The sequence below is a fragment of the Zeus faber genome (assembly GCF_960531495.2).
Source record: "Zeus faber genome assembly, chromosome: 9".
Lineage (NCBI taxonomy): Eukaryota > Metazoa > Chordata > Actinopteri > Zeiformes > Zeidae > Zeus > Zeus faber.
The window spans coordinates 10,344,961-10,371,350 of NC_137197.1; the positions used below are offsets into that span (position 1 = coordinate 10,344,961).

At 44.4% G+C, this 26,390-nt stretch overlaps 1 protein-coding gene across 1 annotated transcript in view; it reads right to left on the reverse strand.

Annotated features, from left to right (window-relative positions):
• Positions 1-26,390, reverse strand: part of gramd1bb (GRAM domain containing 1Bb) — a gene marked incomplete at its 3' end in the record, with an annotated part of 89,031 nt that overhangs the window by 50,895 nt on the left and 11,746 nt on the right. Inside the window, exon 2 of the mRNA XM_080006583.1 lies at positions 24,638-24,717. Coding sequence (XP_079862709.1) covers positions 24,638-24,717 — 80 coding nt within the window. The remainder of the gene's footprint in view (positions 1-24,637; positions 24,718-26,390) is intronic.

The window sequence follows — 26,390 nt, forward strand, 5'->3', positions numbered from 1 at the left end:
CTGTTCAACTGCGGAAGGAAGGAAGAGATAGAATCGAGCGGGGAGAAGGGCAGATCTATTCCATTCTCAGGGCAACAGTGGCCAGGCCATTACCTCCAGTGCAGTAAGGCCCGGGGACCAGGACTTATTCCACACTGTGTTGAATCACACCTCGCCAGCGGCTTTGGCCCTCCCTCAGGAAGTAATCGATGACCATCACCGCAACCGGTCTCCTTTTTTAATTTAGACATTCATTAAAAGCGCTACATGAAATTTCCATGATCCAGCAGGTGTCTGGAAACAGAGACGGCACCCTTCTTGCGTCTGGTTCTTCGCCTGTTTGACTTCAAAAGACGCGGGACACCTTGATCTGCCTTGCACCAGCGGAAATGACCCAACAGGCCACTCGAGATTCATTTTGATCAGCGCTACTCAAAAACAGCGTTACCATTTTCCATACCATTATCGCTCTCAAACAATGATGACAGGGATAAATCCAGATTTTCTCGAACTTTAAGGTCACATTATCGCGTATTGGAAAAGCTCTAGACAAGTTCTCAACATCTTGGTCGTAGTCTTTCAAGCACTGCTTAGATCAAGCGTAAACCGCACACATCATGAAGACACAACAGCCAGAACCCTACAATGCCACAACGCAAACACGGATCAAACCTGCTCCCGTGTTGTTGCAGCAATGCATGTGGCCCTTCGCCAAAGCTGTGCCACTAAGGAAAAGCTCGCATAGAATGACACACAAGTTCATAACAATCGCACACCAGAACACATAGAACATGGTATTTGGTGATGTTTCCTTTATTTTTAACAGCTTGTTCAGCTGTCGAGTCGCTGTCCTGTGTGTGTTGTTACAACTTTGTCGATAAGGCATCGACTGTTTGCAGCTCGGCTCTCCAGTGGAGCGGCTGGGTGGTTCTGAACGGACAGCTCCTCTGAAGGGAAGTCAGACGCTCGCAACCTGACTCTGAACCACATGTTTCTCATTGACACCCCCTGCTGACCGCACCACGGCCTACCGCGCGGTGTCTTAAAATGAGCACTCGGGCAGTTATTTCTATTTCTCACAACCAGGGCTGGAAAGGCGACGACTGCAGAGCGGTACCTAATGTTTGAGTACTTAAAAGTATGGCTTATATAATATTGTTTGTTTTACAGGGTTGGTTCATAGCACAAGCAGTCAGACACACTCTAGTTATTTTAATTTGTTTTCGGTGATGAGAGCTGACATATTTCTTAAAATCCTAGTAAAGACTAAACCCTTCCTAGTAGAGACACGTGACGTCATCTTGGAAACGTCTTGACGGGCAGCGGTTACACAAGCCGGCAGCACAAAAACATTGTTGTGATGTCTGCACAGCTCTGTTTTTAGAAATGCCCATGGGAACTAATCTGTCCGCGGCGTTTTTCTTTTTTTTTTTTTCCAATTATTTCTAAGAATAGTATTGGAAGATAATCTGGATTAATTTCCGTACGTCGCTGGCCGGGGCCGGCCGCCTCTCCTCTGCTGCTCCTAATGGCCGTGCACGCGCTCTCCAACACAATATAGATGAAGCACATCGCATTTTCCTCTGACACGGGGAAACCCTATGGATTGATCTCTGCCAACTAACCAGAGGGTAGGACAGCCGGTCATGTGACCACCGACTGTCACATTTGTTTATTGTCAAACCGGGAATGTCAGATAATCCCGACGCTGAAGGCCGCCGCGAGTGCCGCAACGCATGCGTGCCCGGGCGCCTACCCACGGGTGTGCGTAACGCAAAGAGCTCACGTGCACATGTCGCCGAACTGGAACTGACACAAACTCAGCAGCACAGAAGGCAGGGAAGAGTGGAAAGTAGAACAGTCGAAAAACGGATGCACCCATAGGGACACAACACATGTATGTATTTTGTCCTGATGTACTTTCGTATCCCCAGTGTGGACTGTGTGTCTGTCTGTGTCATAACAGAGGATGTGAGTGTTATTTGTTGTTATATTCCATACTGTAGATTGTGTGCCAGATACAGTACGTATGATATTGTATTAATTGTAACCTACAAGGGAATGCAGATGATAACGAGCTGAATCTGGTACAACGCATCAAATGGCAACATTTGTGTTTAATATTGTACAAGGTCCCTTACAAACGAAGAAAAGAATACAAAAAAAAATCTGGTTCTTAGAGCAATGACAATTTTGATAGAAAATGTAAATTTGTATTCAACCTAAAGTGATACTGACAGCGGCAGCTGGGCAAAACGTTATGAAATGGACGAAGAAACCGTTAAAAACTCAAATTAATTAAAAACTAGAACCACGAGAGTGGCTAACAACGTGGGAACACACTGAAGACGAGTGCACCAGGCTCAGATCAGGACCGCTGGGGAAGAACCAGGGCAGTGACAGATACAATGAATGGCTGAATCTGCAGCAAAATGGGAGCAAGGCGAGTAATATATCATGGGTGACGGTGGCTTAGGAGGTCGTTCAGTGATCAGAGGATTCCTGGTCCGATACTGGACTCCTCCCGGCAGCACGTGGAAGTGTCCTTGAGCAAGAAACTTGCTCAAACTGCTCTTGGTGAGCAGAGGTGCACCTTGCACGGCTGCCGTCACCATCGATGTATGAATGTGTGTTTGAATGGGAGGCATGTACTGCAAAGCGCATTGAGTAGTCGCAAGACTAGAAAAGCGCTTTATAAATGCAGTCTATATGCCCATGGTTTGAATTATGGGTGGGATTAGGGGGATCTGACCCCCCTACTTAAGATTTGGACCCCCGTATTCATGCCCGGGGAATCTTGTGATACAATTTCAGACACCCCTAAAGTGGACCGTACCATTACGCTGAGCAGCTTCACAGCGGAGCCTGCGATCTGCAGCTCAGATCACAGCGATCTTTATTCCAAACAAAGCAAATACAAAGTGTGTTTTTGTTGTAGATTTATTTAATTGCCTCCGTTTTCTAATTGAATGAAACACAAAAAAGGCCCTGTGTGTAATGGGGACACTTTCCCAGTCACTGTCGCAACCCAAAGTAGACCGCCCCCGATTGTCACTGGATAATTCGCGCTCTGCATTAACCATTTACAATCAACGCAAAAGAGAGGAAGAGCGTTTTTGTTGGAAAGGGCATAAAGAGAAGTAGGGCACGCGCTGCCATTAAAGTGCTCATTAGGAATACCAAAACAATAACGCATGAACGCAGAAAAGTGGGTAAATATAGAGCTTTAACCCTGTTTAGATGAGGGATCAAGAGGTGGAGCTGGCACGAGTGAGGTTTTAATTCATCCCAATTTATAAATAAAAAAAATAATTAAAAACGGCCTGAAAATTAACCAATCCCAAAGTTACATGGTAGTCAAACTGTCTCAATGTTTTATTATCTTTTTATTTGCTTTTCATAACTGTCTACTGTAAAATATGACATGAGACCAAAAGGACACCATATTTCTTTTTAGGTTTATTCCTTACTGTTTGTTGTTAATTTAAAGTTTATTGTCAAATTTTTCAATTTTCTAGTTATTTATTTAGGTTTATTCTGTATTGACACATTTTCAATAATTTTTGCAGACTTCTTATTTCTTCATTCTATTACTTAACTATTATTGCCTATTGTTTTGGATGTGAGCTGCTGAAACCTATCTATCTATCTATCTATCTATCTATCTCTCTCTCTCTCTCTCTCTCTCTCTCTCTCTCTCTCTCTCTCTCTCTCTATCTCTCTCTCTCTCTATCTATCTATCTATCTATCTAGGACAATTACAAAGAGAATTAAACAGCTCTGCCTGTTGAATGTTGCATCCAGCTGATTAGTGGTGATCAGATAAATCGTTAAATTAAAAAACTAAAAAATAAAATCCTGTCCTATATCCCACAGTGATGCTACAGCAGCTCCTCCTCCCTCCTATTGCATATCACCAACGCATCACATCTCTGATCCCGCGCTCCCCTGACCCGCAGCTGCATCTGAAACCACAAGAGGCAGGGATCGAGTTCTGCCGGCACCGCTTCCGATCAGCGTTTGGTGGAGTACAGAAAAAGGAAATGGATGGATGGTCTGTTAAAACACCAAATCCGGGTAATTGTTCCAAACCAAGCTTGAAACTAAAAAACGTGTTTAACATTCCGACATTATTGTAAAAAAAAGAAAAACAATCTTGCCTTCTTCTGATATTGATCTGTATCTCCTTTTACACAAATAATGTCGGCTGGCCTGGAGGCTGGACTCTCTTCTGTCCCTCCATCTCCTTCCTATCTCATTGAAAATCAATTTGCAGGCTGAGGGCCATTACTAACTGCAACAGGGCAGATAACTCGGGGATGCCTACTCTTTATGGTCAGTAGTGACACAAATAATTTAAAAGGGAGGCCTGAGAAATCAGAGTATTTGTTTTCATGCTACAAACAGGTATCGGACATATATCCTGAAACATCGGAGAAGGATAGTTATGTTTTAGCTTAAAAAAATATATAAAAAACGGTGGAAAAGTTTGACTGTAAAATAGATCTCTTATTAAAGTTACTCACTCATTTTGTTCACGATTCAGGATCAATACAAATATTAGGAATAGTAATAAAACCCTATTAAAAAAATAGTTGTTTTTTTCAAATTCATTACAATTTTTCATTTATTTGTGTTAATTTATAGGACCATATATTTTATTTGACCTTTTATTTTTTATACCATTTTTTTCTGTTATTATTTAGGTTCTAGCTATTGTTTATCACAAGGTTTTGTGTATATTTATTGAATATTTTCAAATTTTTCCATATATTGCCCTTTTCTTTTTTATATTTTTATTGTATTGCTTTACTATTGTTTTGCCTGTTGAGACAATTGCAATTTTCCTCCGGGGATGAATAAAATATCAACTCATCCATCCATCCATCCATCCATCCATCCAACCATATTAATTATGCTCATTTTAATTACGAAAGCAACCATCATACATTAAAATGAAATACCAATAATTGACTCAACAGACATTACTTGTGAAAACGATCCACTGACACTCGGCCTTTATTCTCATATTGTGTGATTATGCAAGCACGCAATGTCGGCTTATTGGGTCCAGGAAGCAACAAAATATATTTGCATGACCCCATCGCTGTGGCCGTTAGAGACCATGTGGGAGGCAGTATGCTGGGATGTGATGTCGCCGAGGGGGCTGCTCGCTGTTGGCGAATCCCAAACACAAACTGATAGGAGTAAAAGAATAGTCCCATCTGCGTGCTGAGGCCCTGTCCCCATCGCAACCCATTTTAACCCTCATTTACCAGAAGAAAAAAAGACAACAATTACCATAGTGTTCCAGAACCAGACTGGGTGGAGCCACTGAAAAGCAGTCCCAAGTAAAAGAAAATCTATTTTTTTCCATACTGGGAGTATTATTTTTTGCATATAAAGTGTGTTAATAGTATATTTCTATCCATTTTTAGTTTTCTGTGAGCATACTGGAAGTGTATTTTATTTGTTACTTCTGATTTCTGTCATTTACTAATTATAAAAAAAAATGTTTTGTTCAAAACGTGTTATTATTATTTTGGTCGCCAAAATAACCCCCCAAAAAACACAACAAATATATTTATAATATTTAAATAATTTGAGCACATCATAAGATCAACATCTTATTTCTTCCGGTTCAACACAACTTTAGTATATTAACTATCAACACATAAAGTATACAAGATATATTAAGTACACTTGTTTTTTGACTTGGGGTGCTTTCCTTGAGTGCTTTAGGGGTGTTGACAGTAGGAATTGATTCAAATTTAAGAGTTTTAGAGTATAGCCTCCTGCACCAGTGCTTTTTCCTCCCCAGCACTCAAGTGCCACTGAGGTTCACACTCATGCGTTCTAAAGCCAACGCTTTGGTCTGAAAGGCAAAGACCATTTTTGGTACGTGGCAGCGGGGGAGTGGATTTTGCAGCATCTGCAGGTGGAGAGAGCCAGCACTGGCAACTGAAAGGGGCACCGCGATAAACGAGCATGCTTATTGAAACAATAAGTCACAGCATTAATAAACATATAAATAATGAGTGTCGTGTGCCGCCTGGAGTGGGAGACCAGCCTCACTGTGAGGAGAGAGGTGAAAACACAGCAGTCTTTAAACACTCTGCTAATTACCCCAATCTCCTGCAGATGCGTCCCTTTCGGGTTGCCAGTGCTGGCACTCTCCACCTGCAGATGCCGCCAAAACCACCCCCCACCGCCACATCATATTTAAAGGTTTCGGCCCCGGAGGGGTGGAGGGATAAGGGATCGGATGACTGAATGAATGGGATAGAGGAGAGTGGGGAGGGCATTGACTGCATGCAGAGACAAACCCTCCTTCAAAATTCAGCACTGTTGCCATAGCGATGACCCTGACATCAAAGTCAGAAGTGGTTGAGGCTGCCGTTTCGGGGCCACATGTGGACCTCGCCTGCTGTTTCCAGCGAGACACGCGGACACAACAAGAGTAAATACGACAGCACGCACGCACAGACACGTATGCACACACGCACACGCACACGCACACACGTACACACACACCCACACACACACACAGCAAATTAAAAAACAAGTCATTCACTGTGACGTAGGCAGGCATGCTTGGCTACAAATGATCTGTTGTCACGTACCCACTGATGCACACAGAAAAAAGAAAAACACAACTAACTCATAGACGCACACACACACAGACACAGACGCACACACACACACACACACACACACACACACACACACACACACACACACACACACACACACACACACACACACACACACACACACACACACACACACACACACACTTTGTACTTGCTTCGCATCGCTTGCCGTGTATTCGGTACCTCGGAGACTTTCAAGGACAGGAGTCTCTTCTGAGTCTCGCGGATGATTCACGTCACTCATGGCGATAAAGCCACAACGCCCAACAAAACTCTGCGCCGTCTAACCTTGTGTTGCAGAAATCTGCAGAGGATTATGAATGCCGTCCCTATGATGTAACCACCACCTTTTTCCACACACAAAGCCTGCATCTCTGTGGATAACCTTGAGTACAAAGCCCTGGGAAACATTGGTTCATATGGAAATAAGGTATGGCACAGCCGGCAGAGTGGAGTAGTTTCCACACATTAATAAGTAACGACAGTCGATAAACTACAACTGTTACTCTGCCGCTTCTAATCGAATGGTATAAGGTGGTAATTGGTGCAATAAAACATTACTTTGTGGTATTTACCACCAACGGTACCCTAACCGTATTATGTGGAGGGATGATCCAAACCTACAGGTCAAATGTCCGATGGACGGTCCAGCCAGTTCACTGGATGCTGCTATCTTCTTATTCTTCTTATTTTGGGTAATGCTTGTTCCTTGCATGCAAAACTGGCAACGTATGTCCACTTTGGGGTGTGAGCCTCAATAACTCTTTTGCCCCATGCCACTGTGCTCCACCCCACCCTTCCCCTCCAAAGTCATACAGTGCTGCCAGTGATATACTGGGATATACACTACACCCCAGGAGTTGCAGTAAAGAAAAATGCGATGATGCAGCACCCTTGGTCCCGCTTCGTGAAATCTGAGGACCAGAGGAAGTGGAGAAGAGCGACTGAAAATATGCTGGAGAAACCCCATTGGAACAGAGCCGTCTTCCGTGGATGAAAGTATGACACTGATATGTGTAAAAAAATAGGGGGGGGGGGATAATGAAAAGTACATTTTCTGTTCAGCATTTCCAACCGGGAAATATCACCGAGAACTTTTTTTTCCTGACCTAAAGTTACAACGCGGGGTGGAGGTCGCAGGCAGGGGGAGCTCAGAAGACGTGAGGAGGTCAGATTGTCTGGTGTTGATGGGAGTGACAGCCTACCTTGGTGGTCTCCATATCAGTTTCTTCCACTTCCTTTGCTTGGCCTATCAGTGAAGGTAGAAGACAGTGAGAGAAATGTTTGCAAACAATATTTTTTGCAAGCTGATTTGCGTCTAAGCGACTCTTGATGGAATAAGTAGGAAAAAAGGACACAAGAAAAAACAAAAAACAAAAGTCTGAATTTTCAACACAAGGAACGAGATGGATGGCAGGAAACTCTCCCCTTACCTATTTGCCTATTTCTCTAGGACGATGAATAAAGTGTGACCTCATCTTACTGGAAAACGTAGTTATCAGAGAGTACTAACTGATCTTTTAAATACCGCGTCCAACCGCCACCATTTCACCATTTCGCCCACCTAAACATTAAATATTCATTATTTCAGAGAAGGATTGAAGTCAGACATGTGTGTCTGTGCAGGGCTACAGTTATGAAGGTGGCCACAGAGTGCAGCCCTTTGACTCCCATTACCGCTGCTGCCAGTGACTCAACGCGGCGCGCCCACACCGTGAATCACCGTGGATTGCAGGCACTCTAGCGCTCCTCCATCTATTCAGTCAATTCATTTTTTTTTTTTCTTTTTGTTCCTTCCACTCTCTCACGGGGTAATGTATTATCCAGTCCATACAGTCAGAGCTTCCCACTCTGACTTCCGAGTGGGATGGACATATCCACGTAGTCGTCATTGAGACCGAAAGAAACATGATCCGTAAAGCATTTCATTTACCTCTCTCATGATTACAAAGATGCAAACTGTGAAACAAACGCACAGTTTGAAGGCTTTAGAGACACAACATTGCACCTTGCAGTCAGAAGGTTGAGGTTGAGGTGAAGTTTAATGTAGTGTGCCCTTAGCTCTGGATGGATATACATGCATGTTCCTGGAATCCATCATCCATAAAAACCTAAGTTGGAGATAACCGGGAAATCGATCGTGAAGGAAGGCCTTGATCTACGAACGATAGGATACACATTTCGGCCCCTGATTTTAAAAGACTTCTTCAAATCCTCAAACAAAAGGGAGGATAAGTGAGAGACAAGTGTTCTGGCAGAGGGTTATTTATAGACTGAATTTAGATCATCCAGGTCTTTGAAGTTGCCTGTTAATGCCTTAAAGTTCTGCAGAGTTAAACCTCACACGGGAGCACAATTCCACCATTAAGGTGAAATCTGACAGCTGGTTGGCTCCTGCAGCATATTGCCAGCACGCCCCAGTGGATGTGGACGCGGCTCTAACCCGGCGCGCAGCGACATTTGCATCCGAAGCCGAGCAGCTGAGGGAGCCAAATGCGTTTGCAGTGACAGCAGGAGGCTTGTGTTGACTATTATAAGTGAATTATATCTTCATTCAACATACAGACCATAATGAGTCGGCACCCGAGGCCTGCCGAATGCACAGGTATCGCTCATTTAGTGCAATGGAAATGGAAATAAAACGCTGGGATTTATTACGATGTGCCTAAAGACGCTGTCAGTCAGTCAGGACAGGACGGGTGCTGCAGTTCAATTATTTCTCAGGCGTCGGATTCCTCCTGAAAACAAGTTAACAAATGTTCATCCATGCCTGTAAAGTAGAATAAAGCCAGTTTGGGGATATAAGTGGCTTAGTTCAGGGGGATTGAGCAGAGATTGACAGTTTGGGGCGGGTGGGGCATCTCCTCCAGAATTCCAGGGCAAAATTCCACCGCGACCATGAAGATAACTGTGGATCGACTGGCACTGATCAATAATACTTAACAACCTCGCTGCTATATCACGGTCAATTTCTGCAACAACGGAAATATACCTTACCGTAGCTTTAAGTGCACTTAGAACACATTATGGACTGTGCGCTATGTCGTTTCGGCTCGGTTATAGGAGCGTACTGGATATCGCCTGCCGGTGAATATTATGGCTGAAAGCCGTGAGAGCGGCTAAATTTAGCCCCAATGCCATCAAAAGGCGTACGCGTGCGGTGCACCTTCTTGTGTAGGTCCGCGGGGAGGCAGATGTCCGCCCAGCGTGAAACCTCAGTCCTATTCAAACACACCGAGTGTGTCTGCCAGTGACAGACAGATTGTCCGGGACCTACTTAATGAATCACCTTCAGAACGGGACATCAACAGCTGGCGCAAAATGCAAGCAATGATGTAACAATGACTCAGACGTTTCTAGCTGGAAAAAGTCCTAAAATATCTCCCGTTATTTCGTTATCTGTTTTGTTTTTTGTTACACTTTGTGTCACTTGGCTGCCGCCATTGTTCCACTCAATTGAAACAGAGATTGGAGGGTTTTCAGAGGAGGACTGTATCGTTTTTTTGGGGTTTTTTTTGTGAGTCTTTGGGAAAGATTTAGCTTCAATCCCCTGCCCATATTATTTTCGGAGGAGAGTGTTTTTCGAGTTTTTCCAATAATATTTCCATTTATATTTGGAAAACGATCAAATAAATCTCAGGCCTAGTTGATGGATATTTAATAAACAACTGATGATGATGATGATGATGATGATGGGAATGAGCGTTGATGAGAGATGTTTTGTGCTATATATTGTGGGGGATTATTAAGAATTGAGCCTATTAAGGGAAACGGATGAAGTAATTCCTTTTTCCTCTCCTGAAGGAAATTAACTATTCTCCATCTTGTTACGTCCCAGGAACAACCGACCAACGTGGGCTTGAGCTAAGAGCACTTCATGCGATCATTAACCGCTATCATTCACGGTTAATTAAAGTGGGAAGGAATAGTTTTGCGAGGATAGCACAAAATGACCTGCCAGGAGCATTCATCACACGGAGGTAACACATCGCAGGACCAGCGCTGCTCTGAATCCCGGCCGACAGGTACAATAAATCCCACTAAATTACACCTAATGGGCCCGGGGAGCACCCATCACGGTGGAGATTCAGAAGGCACACTAGCCAGCTGGAAAATCCCCCCCACCACCACGCATTGTGTGTGAGGTGTGTGTCAGAAAGAGAGTGTCTACGTTTTACAGGGTTACCAACATACACTGATTTATGCCCCCATCCTGAGACTGTCATGTGAATCGGGTGAAGTGGACATACCAGTGAGTTTGTGTTGATTGTTTATTATTATTATTCTTTTTTAATGTTTTATGTGTTTTCGTGAACTGTTGCGCACAGAAATAAATTAAATATTAGAAACCCCTAACTTAGCGCTGGAGTTTCGCTGTATGTCACTCAGGTTTACTAGTTAACCAACAAGTAAGCGTCGGTCGCCGTGCTGTTTATCTGTTGCTCGGCAACACAACAGTTGTGTTAATCGGGGGTCTCAAGGAACTATATTTGTTCACGTAGCCAAATAAACGGCAACAATAATACTATGTTGTCTCTGTTTACCATTTCTTAATAAATAGCCTGGTTTATAGAACTGTTGTATGAAATCACCATCACACTTGGGATCATGCTGATATTCTGTATATCACAATGGCTGACATTGGAACTGTGCTGATATACAGAATAACAGCACTCCTTCTCTTGTGAAGTTGCTTAATTACAAATCTGTCTGTAATGTCAAGATGAAAACAATAAAGGAAAACTTTATTCTTCTATATGCTAAGCATAATGTATGACTTTTTTTTTTTCTATTATTTCTCTAACTCCAAAAGATATGTTGGCTTTGAATTAGTAAATATTCTAAAATAAACAAGGAATTGATAATAATCATATTTGGTTGCGTCAAGCTGTTGAGATGATCATTCTATTCTGTAAAACCCTTAAAGAAGCATTTAGTTACAATACAATTTGTTTTGGATCAATGTCCTTTTGGCAGTCATTTTGTTATAGTAAGGACGCACCACACCACAGCCGGTACCAAGTACCGATATATACAAAAAAAAAAAATTCTGATGAACACAGACTTATAACCTAGAACAGACTTAAGACAATTTGTTTGGAGTCAACAGAATTAATTAGAATGATCTTACATGAGTATGCATTGTGCAGCATCCTTTCAAATCTGTCATGTATTAGTACGCGATTTTAGCCTGATATCGGTAAGATGTGACACCGGTTCAATCTGGATAACCAGAAGTAAAATGCAAAATTAACTTAGTTGAGGCGTTTAACTGGACGGACACGCATGTAAGACCACAGGCTTGTTGTGTACGACGCGGTAGGGCAGAGGAGATCGTTTTGGGGATAACTTTGCCGTAGGAGGTGAGCCGACAGAAAAGGGTGACAAGGAATGGAGAACAGAAGGAGAAAAAGATGTAGCTGTATCCCGATACTATACTGTTTACAAAGAAAACGACTCAAGAGACTGAAATGGTGATCAACGATGATCGTAACCGACCCAGAGTGTCGTTCTCCTGAAGCAGTCGTTTCAGGATCAGTAAATAACGACAGAAATACCGGCTGACCTTGTGCTTGTGCATGGTGAGCAGGCAGACACCATCCTGGCCTCTCTCCTGGATCTCATGACCTCTCCCCGATCACCGTCCCACTTTCTCTGTCCCACTCGCCGTCATGTCTGAGCTACACAAACAAAAAGATCTTTCTTATCCTCTCGTCTCTCTCAAAAAAAAAAAGAAAGAAAAAAAAAAAGGAGAGAAAAAAAAGGGAAACAAACAAACCAAAAAAATCTCGGGAGTTCTACGCCTCCTTTATAACTGGTGGCTTCAAACTGAGGAAAGCGGTTTTGAATCTGAAAATCCGACAGGATGCCTGGAGAGATGACCGTGTTCCCAGAGAGAGACGCTCTATCCTGAAGAACTATTTGTTTTTTTCTCCTCCTCCGCTCTATTCTTCACTTCACAACAGCTGAAACCCCCCCCCCCCCCGCCAGAGAACAGCATCTCGGTGTTCCATGTTCCCCCCGCTCTGGAGAGACTCCTGCTCAGGTGGTCCTCGCCTCACGCTCTCTCCGAGCGAGGGGACGCTCGGTTGTATGAACAGAGGAGAAGGGAGGAGGAGGAGGAGGGGTCGGGCGAGCCGGCGTTTCTGATTGGCCGGCACGACCGTGGTGTGTGTGTGTGTGTTGGGAGGTCCCTTCGCCAGGCTCTCTGTGAATGGTTCTGCTTGAGGAGGGTGATCCTTCACTCCTCTCCTCCCTCTATCCCACCATCTCTCTGCTCTCAGGGGCTTGGAGGCTCTATTCTATTATTCCATTATGTACGTACACCCTATGTGCGCATAAAAGCACGTCCGCGTGAATGCATTGAGAGGCAGCTGCATGATGACCTCATTACATCTCTTAGGCTGCCTTTTACACTGGAGGTCTTCACGCCCCCGTTCCCATTCGTCACCTATATCATTTTTTTTTGCCTGCCTGTTTACAACTACTTTGCACGTGACAGATATGCCATTCTCGTGTTTACACCAGACAGTAGAAAAAACCCCCACTTAAAATCAACCCGCACCTTATACTTAAGCCAAAGTTTATCGCCTGAAGTGACCTCCATTTGGTCATAAAAGGGGCATGTGATCTGACCATTGCCATTCTGGTTATTATTATTATTATTATTATTATTATTATTATGGTCTTTCATTTCTTTGAATTTTTCCTTGGCACTGTACTGCCATGACCACTTGAAGCTCCTCGCCCCCCTGTGCCGGACAGAATCTCGAAAACAAAATCTTCACCTCGCAACGTGCCTTTTATTTTAGCCTGCGCCGCGACTCCTATCCCCACAGCCTTAAAATGCTTCGAATGCAAAACATCAGAATTGGGTCATTTCAGCTGGCGGCGTGAACGCAGCCTTAGACTTTACTTCCCCCCGCCGCGTGGCCGTGACCCGGATCCACCGCAGCATCGCTGACGTTATGTCATCGCCGTCCACACAGCATGCTTTTAGATGTATTTTATTTTACTCTGTAACGGGGACACTCTTACCCAAACCCTCCCGCAGTCGACAGATTTCCTAGAGCGGCTAGAGCCGGTGGGCGTGTGAGTGCGCGCGGGGGGGGGTCCGAAAAAATATTTGCACCGGGGCCCTATCACCATCATGTTAGGCCATTGATGCTGTATATACCGCTACAGCCACAAGGTCAATATTTGGTGCACTGGATGTTCCCTCGCTTGAGTCAATGATGCTACAGTACAAGTGCATCCGAGTCTTTACGAGGCGTAAAGCGTAGCAGAACGACAAGCAAGTAGACAAACTACCTCTCCTTGTCCCGGTGCCGTCAGAAACAATCATCTGCTACAGACCCACCGCCAGGAAGCCAAAAGCAGGATGGGATTATGCTGACGGGCTAACGCCCTGCACCGCAGACGGGTGGGGATCGATGGGGAAGCGAAGGAGAGGCCAGGGAGGAGGGAGCGACGCGGACAGTGGAAGTGATGGACGCTGGGACGGTGAAAGCAACACCAGCCGCAGGGTCGTTAGAAAAGGAAGGAAAGATGAGAAGATGCGTCCTCGTCTCCATTTCTGATTGCCTTTCAAGAATAAAAGAATCTCAATTTTCCTCCCGAGACGGCGAACATGCATACCCCTTTCTCAGGGTGTATTTCTCAACAGGTCTTGCACATTTTAGCTCAGTTCTCGTAAGCCGCGTCGCGCGCCGAGAAGCCAAACTGGGAAACTGGGAATGGATCCAGACTCTCGCTTGGAACCCGCAGTTCCCGAGTTTGTACGGTAGATGCACTTGGACTCTCTCGGCGCAGAAGCCTTCTGCATGTATTATTTACAGTCGCCTTTCCGACAACATGGGGATCGATCTTGGGCATTTCAATCTGACTCGTGACCATTAGGCAGGCATTAGGGGTAAGGAATCCGCAACAATAAAATACATTTAAAAAATACTCGATCAGGGCTGCCCCCGACCGAGGATTCTCCTATTAGTCGTCAGTTCAAGCAATTAGTCGACTAATCATTGCATGTTTATGATAGTAATTTCATTATTTAAATAAATGTTTTTGGGGCACCACACAATGGTTTGAGTTCCAGGGCTGAGAAAGAATGTTATAACTAACACTGTTAACTAGGTGCTTACAGAAATACAAATGATATTCCGACTTTAAAATATAAATTCAATGAACAAGCGCTGCGCGCGCAGAGAGGGCCGCCTGTTCATTTACACCGGTCAAACATTATCGGTTAAACTTATTTCGGCCCTATTATTATTTTATTAACTACACCTTTAAGTTACATATTATTGACATTGTCATTTGCACATTTGCACTGAAATGTGGTGAATATCGTTTTCCCGATGTCGCCGTTGTCTCGTTAGGTGCGCCATGGGCACCGTCTGTACCGTACGAGAGGGAGACAGGGACGCAAATTGTGCTCCGATCGCTCCATCTCCAAAAACAAATATTAACAAAAAAACATTTTATTTTTGTTAAAATTAGCTTCAAATCAGAAGCCCTCTAGCGTTCCATACACGGGTCCGGCCCTATAGGTTTTGAGGTTAATTTTGACGCAGGCAAAACGTTAATTAAGGCGCAGCTCCCGAATATAGGTTTTTTGTTTTTCTTGCGACCAACCAACCAATGAAAAACTTGGTCGACTGAGACTCTTCCTGTCGACTAAAGTTTGGTCGACTTTTTGGGCACGGCCCCACACTTGATCCCGCATAAGAGACGACCGTGCTTTCAGACGCAGATAAGGTAAATCATCTTGACTTACAGCTTTCTGATTAGAGCAGGATGTGAAATACGTTGCGACTTTGCCAAGGTGTGAGTAATGTAATGCATTGAAGTTACTGTCGCAAAAGTGAAAAGAAAAAAAAAAATCCTGAAATCCTAAAAGGTTAAAAATACCGTAAGAAGGGAGTGGAAAGAGGGACATCAAGGTTTGCAATAGTTGTTGACAGACACACACACACACACACACACACACACACACACACAAATGACACTTGAGCAATTCTTAGTTAATAAATGTACTTATTTGCCTGAGCGTCGCAGGAATTTGGTAATACTGTACTCACAACAACATGGACTTTAACATGGAACATAACATCTAGTTAACACCGGGAACGCATTTCCCACATTACAGCAGTAAATGTCCCACTGCCACGAGAAGGGGTGGCAGATTCAAGGAATCTAGTGACCACTGTGGGCTGCATTGTTTTCTTTATAATTAGGGGTCCGGCCTTTATATTTTTTATTTTCTCGGCGGTTTTGTGGCTAAAAGTATCTGAAACCAACAACCGCAGAACGCGGACATGGTTGAGGTCTCGTTAGAACCAGGACGTTTCCGACGTCTTGTTGTACGATGTACATTTGGAGCAGAAATGAGTGAAAAACTGTCTTTTTACCGGAAGTAGAAGAACGTTGAGGCGGTTTAATTCGTTTCAGCGGGGCCGCTTTGTGTCACCATCATCCCACGTTATACAGTACAAGTCCAAGCATTGTCTCTCGGAATTCACCGCATCCAGCCACCTGCGACACGTAGGTGGACAACTTGAGCAGATACGGCGTTTAAAGGAAACTCAGAAAACTGTAACTCGCACTGCGTTTTACAAAACCCTGAAAACTGTAATTGGTCACAATGGCGCCTTCACGCCGCAGGAGGTTCTAAGAACCTTTGGAAGAACCGTCCCTTTCTATTGTGTCCCCACTGCATAATTACTGCACTGATCCAGGAAAGATTGTTGTTATTAAACTGTAATATTACCCTAACACGACTAAACTCGACAGCGTGTATTACTGCCTGCAGATAAATGTATTATTAATATTACTACTGCTCTATGAATACACGTTTATATATTCTTCTTAGATTGAGCTGTACATGTATTACATAATATCGTCATATTATATTATACTTATCCAAGATCCTTGTGCTTTACTTTAGCATACCACCACCTACAGTATAGTGTACATATTTAATCTAATTTATATTTGTATCTATTTTCAACACTTTCTTTTCCCCTGAGGATAAAAAAAGTGTGATCATATATTGAAGAGAACCTATTATGCTCCCTTTTACGCAAGTTAATATAGGTCTCTGATAAATCTGCTTCTGAGCAAATTTATATTAGCAACTTATATTTCTAGGATTCCTACAGCTTAAGGCAAGTTAGATTTAGGACTTTTTAATGCCACTCAGAATTAAATTTAAGACCAACTTTACAATAACCAAAATTGAAGAAAAAAACAAAACAAAACCATCAATTACTAATGGTTCGGGATAATTTTGCTCAAATGTTTATTGCAACATAAAATATGACTTTTTTTGGGTCCAGTAAAAAAGTAACACGATCTATTTCAAACATGTAAAATTTTCGAGTGTGGAACACTTGTAAAACAATGACATAAAAATCACGAATCATCAGTACAAATACACAACTGGCTGAGAACTATAAATCTGAAGAGCTATTCTACTGCATTCATCAAGTATTTTGTATTTTAGGGAAGCATCTAATCAAAGGATAACGTGCTGGGAAAAAACTGGGAGTATGGAAGAGTGTGGGCGTGGCCCTCGGAAGCTTCTCCCGCTGCCACTCGGTGAAGCCAGCTTTGCAAGCATCATGTGAGGTGTGGCGGCCACCGCTTCCCACCACAATCAGCTGAGCCCCCCACACTGCTCCGCCTGTTCTTGCTGCAGTAGCTCCAGGAACTTCCAACTGACGCTTGGTCCCTCCACGGAGAGTGACGGCGGCTTACGCCTGTCCAGGTCCTTCACACCCCCCTGAGAATCAAACAAGGATTCATGAAGCATATAACAATTATAATAATGACAAAAAAGGTAATGCTCGCTTCATATAGGATCCAGTGAACATTTAGCAAACAGCACATATTTGTGATGGATGGGAGGCCGACGCAGGTTAGGCATCAATAATAATTATATAAAATAATAATATTACAACACTCATTTTCTCACTGCACGCTGTTTCTGTTGTGTCACATGTCGATGGTGCAAACGACACACCCGTTAAAGGATCAGCTGTTGGCGCGTCGCTCGTAGCACGCTCCATTATCAAGGGATATAATGGGCTGTTTAACAGTGCTACAGCCATTAGCACGAAGCTAAAGCAGGACAAGATAAAGTTACGGTGAAGTTAACAACAGTCAATAATGGCCCCCCGCCCCCGTGACGTTCCCTCTGAGCGTCGTTATTACCAGCTCGGCCTGTGGCTTCCATGTAGTCTAAATGCATAGTTTAAACATAATCCATTTGTGCCGGCTACTTACTTTGAAAGGGTGCAGTACATCCTGGGCTGTTCCATATCCCATGAACTGCGATCCCGAACATCTGGACGTGACCTCCGCACCAACAGCAGACATGCAGGTCCAGTTGTTCGGTTTTTCGTGGTTGGATTGAGGCTCGGCGACAAGCTGATCTGAGATGTAGGGGCCTGATCCAAACTTTCTGACTGAGGCTGTCTTGTCGGCGCACAGTTTCGGAGTCCGGGAGCATTCTGCAGAATATGTCTCCTAGTCCCTCTAAAGGGAACTGGGAAATACCCAGCGTCTGTTGGCGGGTTGACATGGCAGTTTGGTTGTGGCGGGTGGTGTCTCTCACTCTTCATGTGGGATTCCACGGCCGAGCTGAAACTCATCGTGCCGATTTTGAAACACTTCCTGCACAAAATACACCGCGCCTCGTAGACATTGCCCGGTACTGGTTTCAGCCATACCGCAAAATCTTGGTTGAATAGCCAATTTTCATAAAATTTGCACTTCCCCATGGCGTCGCTAGCTGTGCATCTGCTCTGAGCAAACAAAATATGAGTGTTGTTGGTTCCGTTATCCTGGTCTGCGTGACCTCAATGCGAGAGGCCTTCTGTGAGTTAAAAAATTTTACCAATTATTTTGAGATTTTAAATTGCAATGTGCAACAACTATATGTCTCAGCATTTTTAAGAGTTCTGAAAGACTGATTTAAGACATTTTAATACCAATTAAGGCCTTACTTTTAGATTATAGAAATTCAATGCATTTTAAGACTTTTTAAGGATCCGTGGGAACCCCGATTTGCATCTCCTGCAGTTTCTTCATGGACAGTTGGTATTGATTCATCTTTCTTTGAAAAGTTGAGTTACTCAGATGGAGGGCGGTTCTAATTCGACTGTGTCTCAATGTGACGTAGGACTGAGACACAACTCTGAACGGTGTGTTTCGCCACGTGTTTTATGAAATAGACAAAAAGCTCTCAAAAAAAAATGACTGTGTGGTCTTTTTTCATAGTTTGTGTGTTGGTAGAACCATCACAGACCCGAATGTATGTGCACAAGCACTGAAAAAGCGAGTTTCGCATAATAGGTCCCCTAAAGAGAATAATACTGATTTTGATAAAGAAATTGGGAAATGTACCACAATTTGACCTTGGTAACCACTTAAACTCACAAAATGTTTAATTTCTTTCAATATATCAAATTAAACAAACAATTTTCTTTACAGTAAAAGTTGCAGCACACCTTGCACTAGAACCAAATGTGGGACGAAATGGAACCAAGCCTCCAAAATAGCAACCCTGTCACACAGCGCACATTTACTACAAGTGTATATCTAAGGTGAGTCTCCAATATTAATAGAGGCAATACCTTGAGCCACTGTCTAACTGAGGTGGTTATGTGTTATTCGCTGTTGTGTTCGAAGGAAGAGGGTGCTTATGAAACGTCAAGACACAGGTTCACATGCGTGCGGTTCAGACCTGGCCCCAGCGCGGGAGTGAGAGTTACACCTCGCATGACTGACCTCTCAGAGCACAGCCAAGCAGACGCACGCATACCAGCGCCACACATGTGAATATGACCCACCAAAACCAGCCGCTCGTTCTGGACAAACCCCAGCACACTCGATAAGCCGAACCATTTCAAGAGACAAGCAGCTTCCATGACAAGGATATATAAGTATTGGGACCCAAAGCCATACAATGATACTGATGAGTGATAGCTCATAGCTCCAGTCAAGTCATCATTCTAAATAACACACAATGGTACAAAGTGATCGGAAATATCGCCTTGAAGGATTCAGCCGCGCAAAGAAAAAAAAAACAACAAATCGCCGCACTGACTGAATTTCGAGGTTTGTTCCACAAGGGGATGAACCCGACAAGATCCAGGGACGCTTCAGGACAGAGATCGACAGCGTACAGCGGCGGCAAGAAACCGGGAGGAACGCATCCCGCGAGGTCCTGGGCGCACGCACCTGTTCGGCTTCCACCTCTGATCGGGTGCCCCTCCTTTTTTTGCGGCAGCTTCTCTTCGGCTGAAGAAAGGGGTCAACACCTGGATGAGAGAGTGACCGCGCTCCCGGATCCCCGGCGATGAGCTGCTACCGGCTGGCGAGCTGGCCGCATCAGAATAAAAAAACAAAACAAACAAAAAAAAAAAAAAAAAAACTCCTGACCCGCGGCTCTGCCCGACCCAACAAAGCTCTGTTTGTGAGCGCCCCTTGTAACTGATGTTGTTTGTCCAGTAAAAGCAAACAATGACATTCCACGGCTTGCAACTGTATTCACTGCTGCATGTAAAGTGTATTCAGACAACGTGGGCGGGAGACAAAAGCCGTGGATCTATGTCACATGCGGCGTGGGCGGGTCTAGGATAGTGGGGTGACAGCGCAGAGGGAACCACCGCCGCCGCAGACCTTTCCCCGGGCTCCCTCAAACGCACCATGTGGGCCCGCCCCGCCCCGCCCCGCCCGGGTACCAGCACAGTGCACAGGTCGGTCGGTGGGAGGAACTTACCCGAGTTTGTCCGCTGCACTGTCAGACCTGCGGGGGAGGGGAGAGGAGACTCTGTTGGCATGGTATGCATTGGTGCTCGGGGCTAACTTCAATATCAAAGCTTTGGGAAAAATAAATGTATCGGCAGCAAAAACAGAGCCCGAACACATCGACGAAAGGGATAATGGGAACCCCCCTGCAGGGTGATAGTCCTCATCATCCTGTTGGGGCTTTTTTTGCGATACTGTACATTATCCTGCTTATTAGGCAGCAACCTACTAAATTCATATATTACACTGAGACTAAAGATTGATTCCAAGTTACTTTACAACTAGTATGCCAAGTTTAAGAGAAAATGCTCAGAAATAAAGTCCTCCACAACATGAGTAACACTGAATCAGCCAAGTGGTTGCACGTGGCAACAGCCGTTATTAACAGATCAGCGGCCATTATTCAGAGGTAACTGACCGCTGCTTGCCACTGTTAACCAAGGAGAATCGCGTGTTCCACAGAGCCGTGCAATAATAGTCAATAATGTCCGAGAGCATCTGAAAACGAGGTCACCTTTTTTCCATTTTGGTTCCGACACCGGGGGACGTAAATGTAAATGTAAATGATTCCACCCCCCGCAGTGGTGAGAAATATTGTCCCCGATGCTCATCAAAAAACCGCTCGGGCATCCCCCACATCCCTCGTCCTCTATACAGAGAACTCAACCAGGTGTAACATCATGGAAGAGACGCCCGCGCTGCGTCTTTAAGAGTAATAAGTACATTACAGAGCAGCCATCTGCAGAGTCAGAGTGCGGGGAATTCTGCCGGATATACAAAAACCGCATATCTCGGGGGAATGGAGACATCCTCGCCCTGGACGTGACAGGGCGGGACCCAAACAAGCCGAGGCATCGAGCGTCTGATCCGGGCTAATAGATTCACAGCAGAGAGCTGTAAGTTAGCTTGCAGCGTCCACCGTCCACCGTCCCAACACAGCGGAAAGTGCACACGCCGAGGAAGATAAGTCAGAGAGACATCCGCACGCTGGAAAAGACAGACAGGGTATTGACAGACAGACAGACAGCATATCGATAAGACACAGAGTCGTGCAGACAGACGGCGCCCGCAGCCTCCAGACGGGTGGGTGGGTGGGGGGGGGGTTTGCCTTGTTACCTGCAGAGGAGACATGACATTCCGTGCCCTCTAAAGCTGGCGACGGAGCGCTGCGCCTCCTGCAGCGGCAGCAGCCGCCGCGCACTCGTCAGCACCGGCACCGCGACCAGCAGAGCGGCCAGAAATAATCCCATAGGTTTGAAATGAAATGTTCCCGTGTTCAAGCAGGGAGAGGGAGAGAGAGAGAGAGACGGCGAGAGCAGCGCAGAAGGGAACGGAAGGAGAGGGGGGGTGGAAGGAGAGAGAGAGAGAGAGAGAGAGAGAGAGAGAGAGAGAGAGAGAGAGAGAGAATGTGTACAGGACGGAGAGAAACCCGGTGATGGGGTGGGGAAGCAGTAGGGGGGAGTGTTTTTCCCCATAATCCAGGATTTCTGTTTCACACTTTGTTTCATGCTTTTTTGTGAATGTTCCTATGAGCACTGCTTTCTACATCAGTTTGGCAGAACCCAAAAGGCTGAGCTCGTATACGTCACGCTGACATTTACAAAGCGCCACCAATCGTGGTGCGTTGAGTTGATCTCACGGCTTGTCGCCCCAACGTCCAGGTCTTTTGCTAATTTCATCGACGGAATTATAGATTTTTCCAACGTTTTATAGATAAAAGAAGAATACATTTCTAGAACTAGAAACTCGCGAGAGACTCTTTCGGGCTCCAGAGAGCAAAGCGACGTCTCCTTCAGGGCGCTGCACAAAGAAGGCAGGAACAACCTCATCTCTGATCCAGAGTATTATTATTATTATTATTATTATTATTATTATTATTATTATTATCTAGAACCAAAACCCCTTCCTGGGGAACATCTTGGTGGCACATGGCTGCATGGCCGCACACGTCACTTTCTAGTACAAGTTTGACCGGGCACACGCTGTGTTCCCAACAGCTCTGGGTTCCACCAACCCTATGTTCCTTCAACACTCATGTTCATACCCGGACGTCTGGTGTATAACAAACAATGCATAACAAAAATGCATAATCTAGTGCTTGTTCAGTCAATAGTATCCGAAACGGTGTTCATGGACAGGCTGCTTCCAAGGACACTCTCTTTTGAAAAATATAAATTCTATTCATTTAAAAATGTTAATATATTCGGCGATAGGAAGGTTTTTACATGTTATTCTATTTAAATTTGCAATAATCAGTTACCATATAATATATCATAAAGTAAATTAACATGTTTTAAGGACAAGATAGTTGTTTAATATTCAGTTTTAAGAACCTTAATAATAAAGGGAACACAGGATCCCGGAAACATCGATAGACTCCCTGTTTGACACAGCCGACGAATAATAAGTCGCCCAAATGAAAACCTTGTAGTCCCATGAATCGCAAGAGCAGCGCAGAAAGAAAGAGCCTGAGGCAAACCGAGAGAAAGAGCTTTAAAAAGAAATGAAAAGATGAGAGACAGGAAAGAGAAATATTCGTTTTTTCTTTGGCAGTGTTATTTCCCCCCCTCACCCCCGTGAATCTTCATTCAGCGTCAGTTGTGGTTCGAGTTTGAGTGACCGATAACGCATCACTCTTTACAATCAATCAAAATATATCTGCATCAGAGGCATAGGGGTGGAGGCGTGCGGTGATTTGTTGTTTGTCGTGCTGTGTTGGTCCTGGACGCTGAAAGACGCAGAGAGAAGGGAAAAGGAAGAAAGTAAGACGAGCGGCGTGGCCCCGTTTCTCCGGTTCTCAACGCTACATCGGACTTTTAGGTTTATGGGGTTGGTTTAGCAGACAGGGTTTAATCTAAATCGGGACCCAGATTATCCTACTGCAATTAATCCGGAATTTAAAAAAATGCCTTTTTTTGCCTTTTTTGTTTCGGGCCGACTCTGGTTCTAGGCCAGGACAGGTGCAAGAGGGCGGAGCCGCTCGCTGCGGCCTCTTCCCGTCTCCCGGGGACAGGAGAGACGAGACCCACAGAGCCTCCCTCTGGCTCCACTGCGCCATTATATTGGGGATGAAGTATGAGCCCTTCGTCATGTGCTGCACCGGCACACACACACACACACACACACACACACACACACACACACACAATATGATTTAGAGCCTGTACTTGCCGCTAGCGCAGCCAATATATTCCCCCCTCAGACAATTGGGGGGCTGCTGCTGTCACCTGCAGCAGCTGTAGGCTGTAGCCGCGCTGTATGGAAGTAAATAAATGACTCTCTTAAAAGGCATGACCGCCATTGCTGGGAAAAAGTAAAAGTAAAAATAAACCAGCTTGCACGATGAGAAAAAATAACAAAATAAAAAAGAATGATCAATGTGAGGGCCTTATTCCTTTCTATCGTAGCTGCAGCAGCACACCTCTCTTTCCAGCACCATCTCTCTGCATACGTTTCCCATTATAGACCTAACGGCAACCTTTATAACCAGTACAAATGCAAGAAAAACACAAACCCTAAAACCGGAACGTAACAACTACACATGGCTGCTCCAATGCCAGGATACAAAATCTGGGGTAAAGAACAGACAGCAATATCGCAAGCTGGGGCTTTCCGCATTTCATCACTACCACGGTACAGGTTTGCTTATTATCAACCAAGTATCCATGATGGCAGAAATGAGGCTCAGCTGCTCTCTAGTGGAGGATGCAGGTAAATGCTTCATCAGTCAGGGGGGGTTCTCAAACTGGGGTCAAAACGGAATCACAAGGGGCTGTCAGCAAAATGATTTGTTTCATATACATTTTTTTTTTTGTATTTAATTTTTTTCTCAAAATATATAAACTCATCTTCACTAATGAAGATAAATGTATTTTTGTTGTGAGCTTTGCAAAGGCCAGAGCCTTGTCTGGGGAACCGCTGGACTACATATACACGTGCTTTTTGAATTATTACACAAATACACACAATTTGAGTGGCCAAAATATTTTCAAGTCACTATTCCCCACGTTGAGCTCCACTGTAGACTCAACAAGAACAAATACGTCTCCAGGGTTTGAGACGAGGGACACGGAGGGGTTGGCTCTGCTTATGAGTGTGAGACGCAACTTCGATTAACTGAGTGATCGGATCGAGGCGTATGAGGAAGAAATCTTCTGTCGGTGAGGAGCAGACGGACACACATTCCTCACCTCTCCTCCCGGATGAAGGGGGTCAGGAAGCGGTTAGAGTCGTCCTCATGACTGCTCTGTTGGCTGCTCTGCTGGCTGCTCTGCTGGCTGCTCTGCTGGCTGCTCTGTTGGCTGCTGCACGGGTCGAAGGAGAAAGAAAGTTCATTTGATGATTCTGTGTCTTCTATGTCATCACTTGCTTTAAATGACAACCATCATGGCGTATGGCAGGGTTCCCAGTCTCCAGTTCAAGTAATCATTTTCCAGGACATTTTCTATGACACACTCAAGTATCCATATCGAAGACCCTGCACACTCACTTGTTTCGGCTCATTCGAGCTCGTCTATTCAGAATTTCCCAGGACATTTTGGGCTATTTCGTCATATTCCATGATTTTTCCATGACTCGACATGGCCTGGACACAAAAGTCCAGGTTTTCCAGGACAAGAGGGAACCATGATTAACAATGGGTTCTATATCAATGTATCAATGTTTGTCTTCATTAATGGGTCAGTGTACCATCATGAAATTAAATTGGCATATTGTGAGTCAAAATTAGTGATGATAAGAAAGCTTTACATCCAATTTCTACGTGTGACATTTTAGAGGGAGTTGGTGTTTGATGTACTTTACATTTTTAACGAATGCATGCTTTAACAGGGGATTTTGAGGTCCTAAGCATTTTTTTATTTAGATATTGCATTTATATTTAGGCATCGATAATGACATTTTGAAAGTTCCCCTTTGATCCTCAAGATGATATATAATTCTATATCGCCAGCTCTACTACAAGTGAAGTTTGACATATAGTCAAGATTTATTTTCTTTGCTGGCATTTTTGCAAAGCCAGTGATCAAAAAATAAAAGGTTGTTTAAATTTTCTGGCGTTTCTCAGGTTGGACCCTGTGGAGTGGGGGTGGTGTGGTTTAAGCAGCGACACCTGTCTTGGGATCAGGGCGGCTGTACGCCTGTTGCTCGTCAGAACAATCAACGAGAAAAAGGTAAATCACCCATCCCCAAACACACACACACACACACACACACACACACACACACACACACACACACACACACACACACACACACACACACACACACACACACACACACACACACACACACACACAAACGCACGCACACAGGGAGAACCTCTGTCATGACATGTGTCCATCTACTCCCATCTTGTTCCATCTGTCCACTCTCTCCAATAAACTGGTGTTTGCAACATCTCCATCTGCCTGGGTCTGTGTCGGAGGGCCCTGAGAACAAAGCTCAGGCGGCGTCTGGCAGGCGGAACTGCCACAGGCCGATTTTAGACTGAATGTTTTTATTTTTATCTGTTTGGGAAAAAAAAAAATCACCCCAAGGCCGAGGTACGTCTAAACTCCCCTTGTGTTCACAACAAGGTTACTTAACTGGCTCGACAGTCATGGAGTTTTACTTCCCCACATCTTCCCAAAGATATATAAACATATAAAGCTGTTCTGTTACAATTAGGTGGGAGGATATTTCCAAAAGGAAGTTTAACATTTGTTTATGGCTTTATGTTTTTTCCCCATTGGACTGCATGTATGCACAGTGAGAACCTGCAGCAGCATGGTCATTTTCTCAGTAGTAAAGCTCTCAGTTTGGCTGCGCTATGACCAGTTATAAATAATATGAACCAACATTTTTAATAAGGCCTGTGTTTAAAAGTAGTGAACATGTCCTTGAATACATGTACAAATACCAGTTGGCGCAGATTGCACTTTTTAATTTGAGAGGTCTCTACAT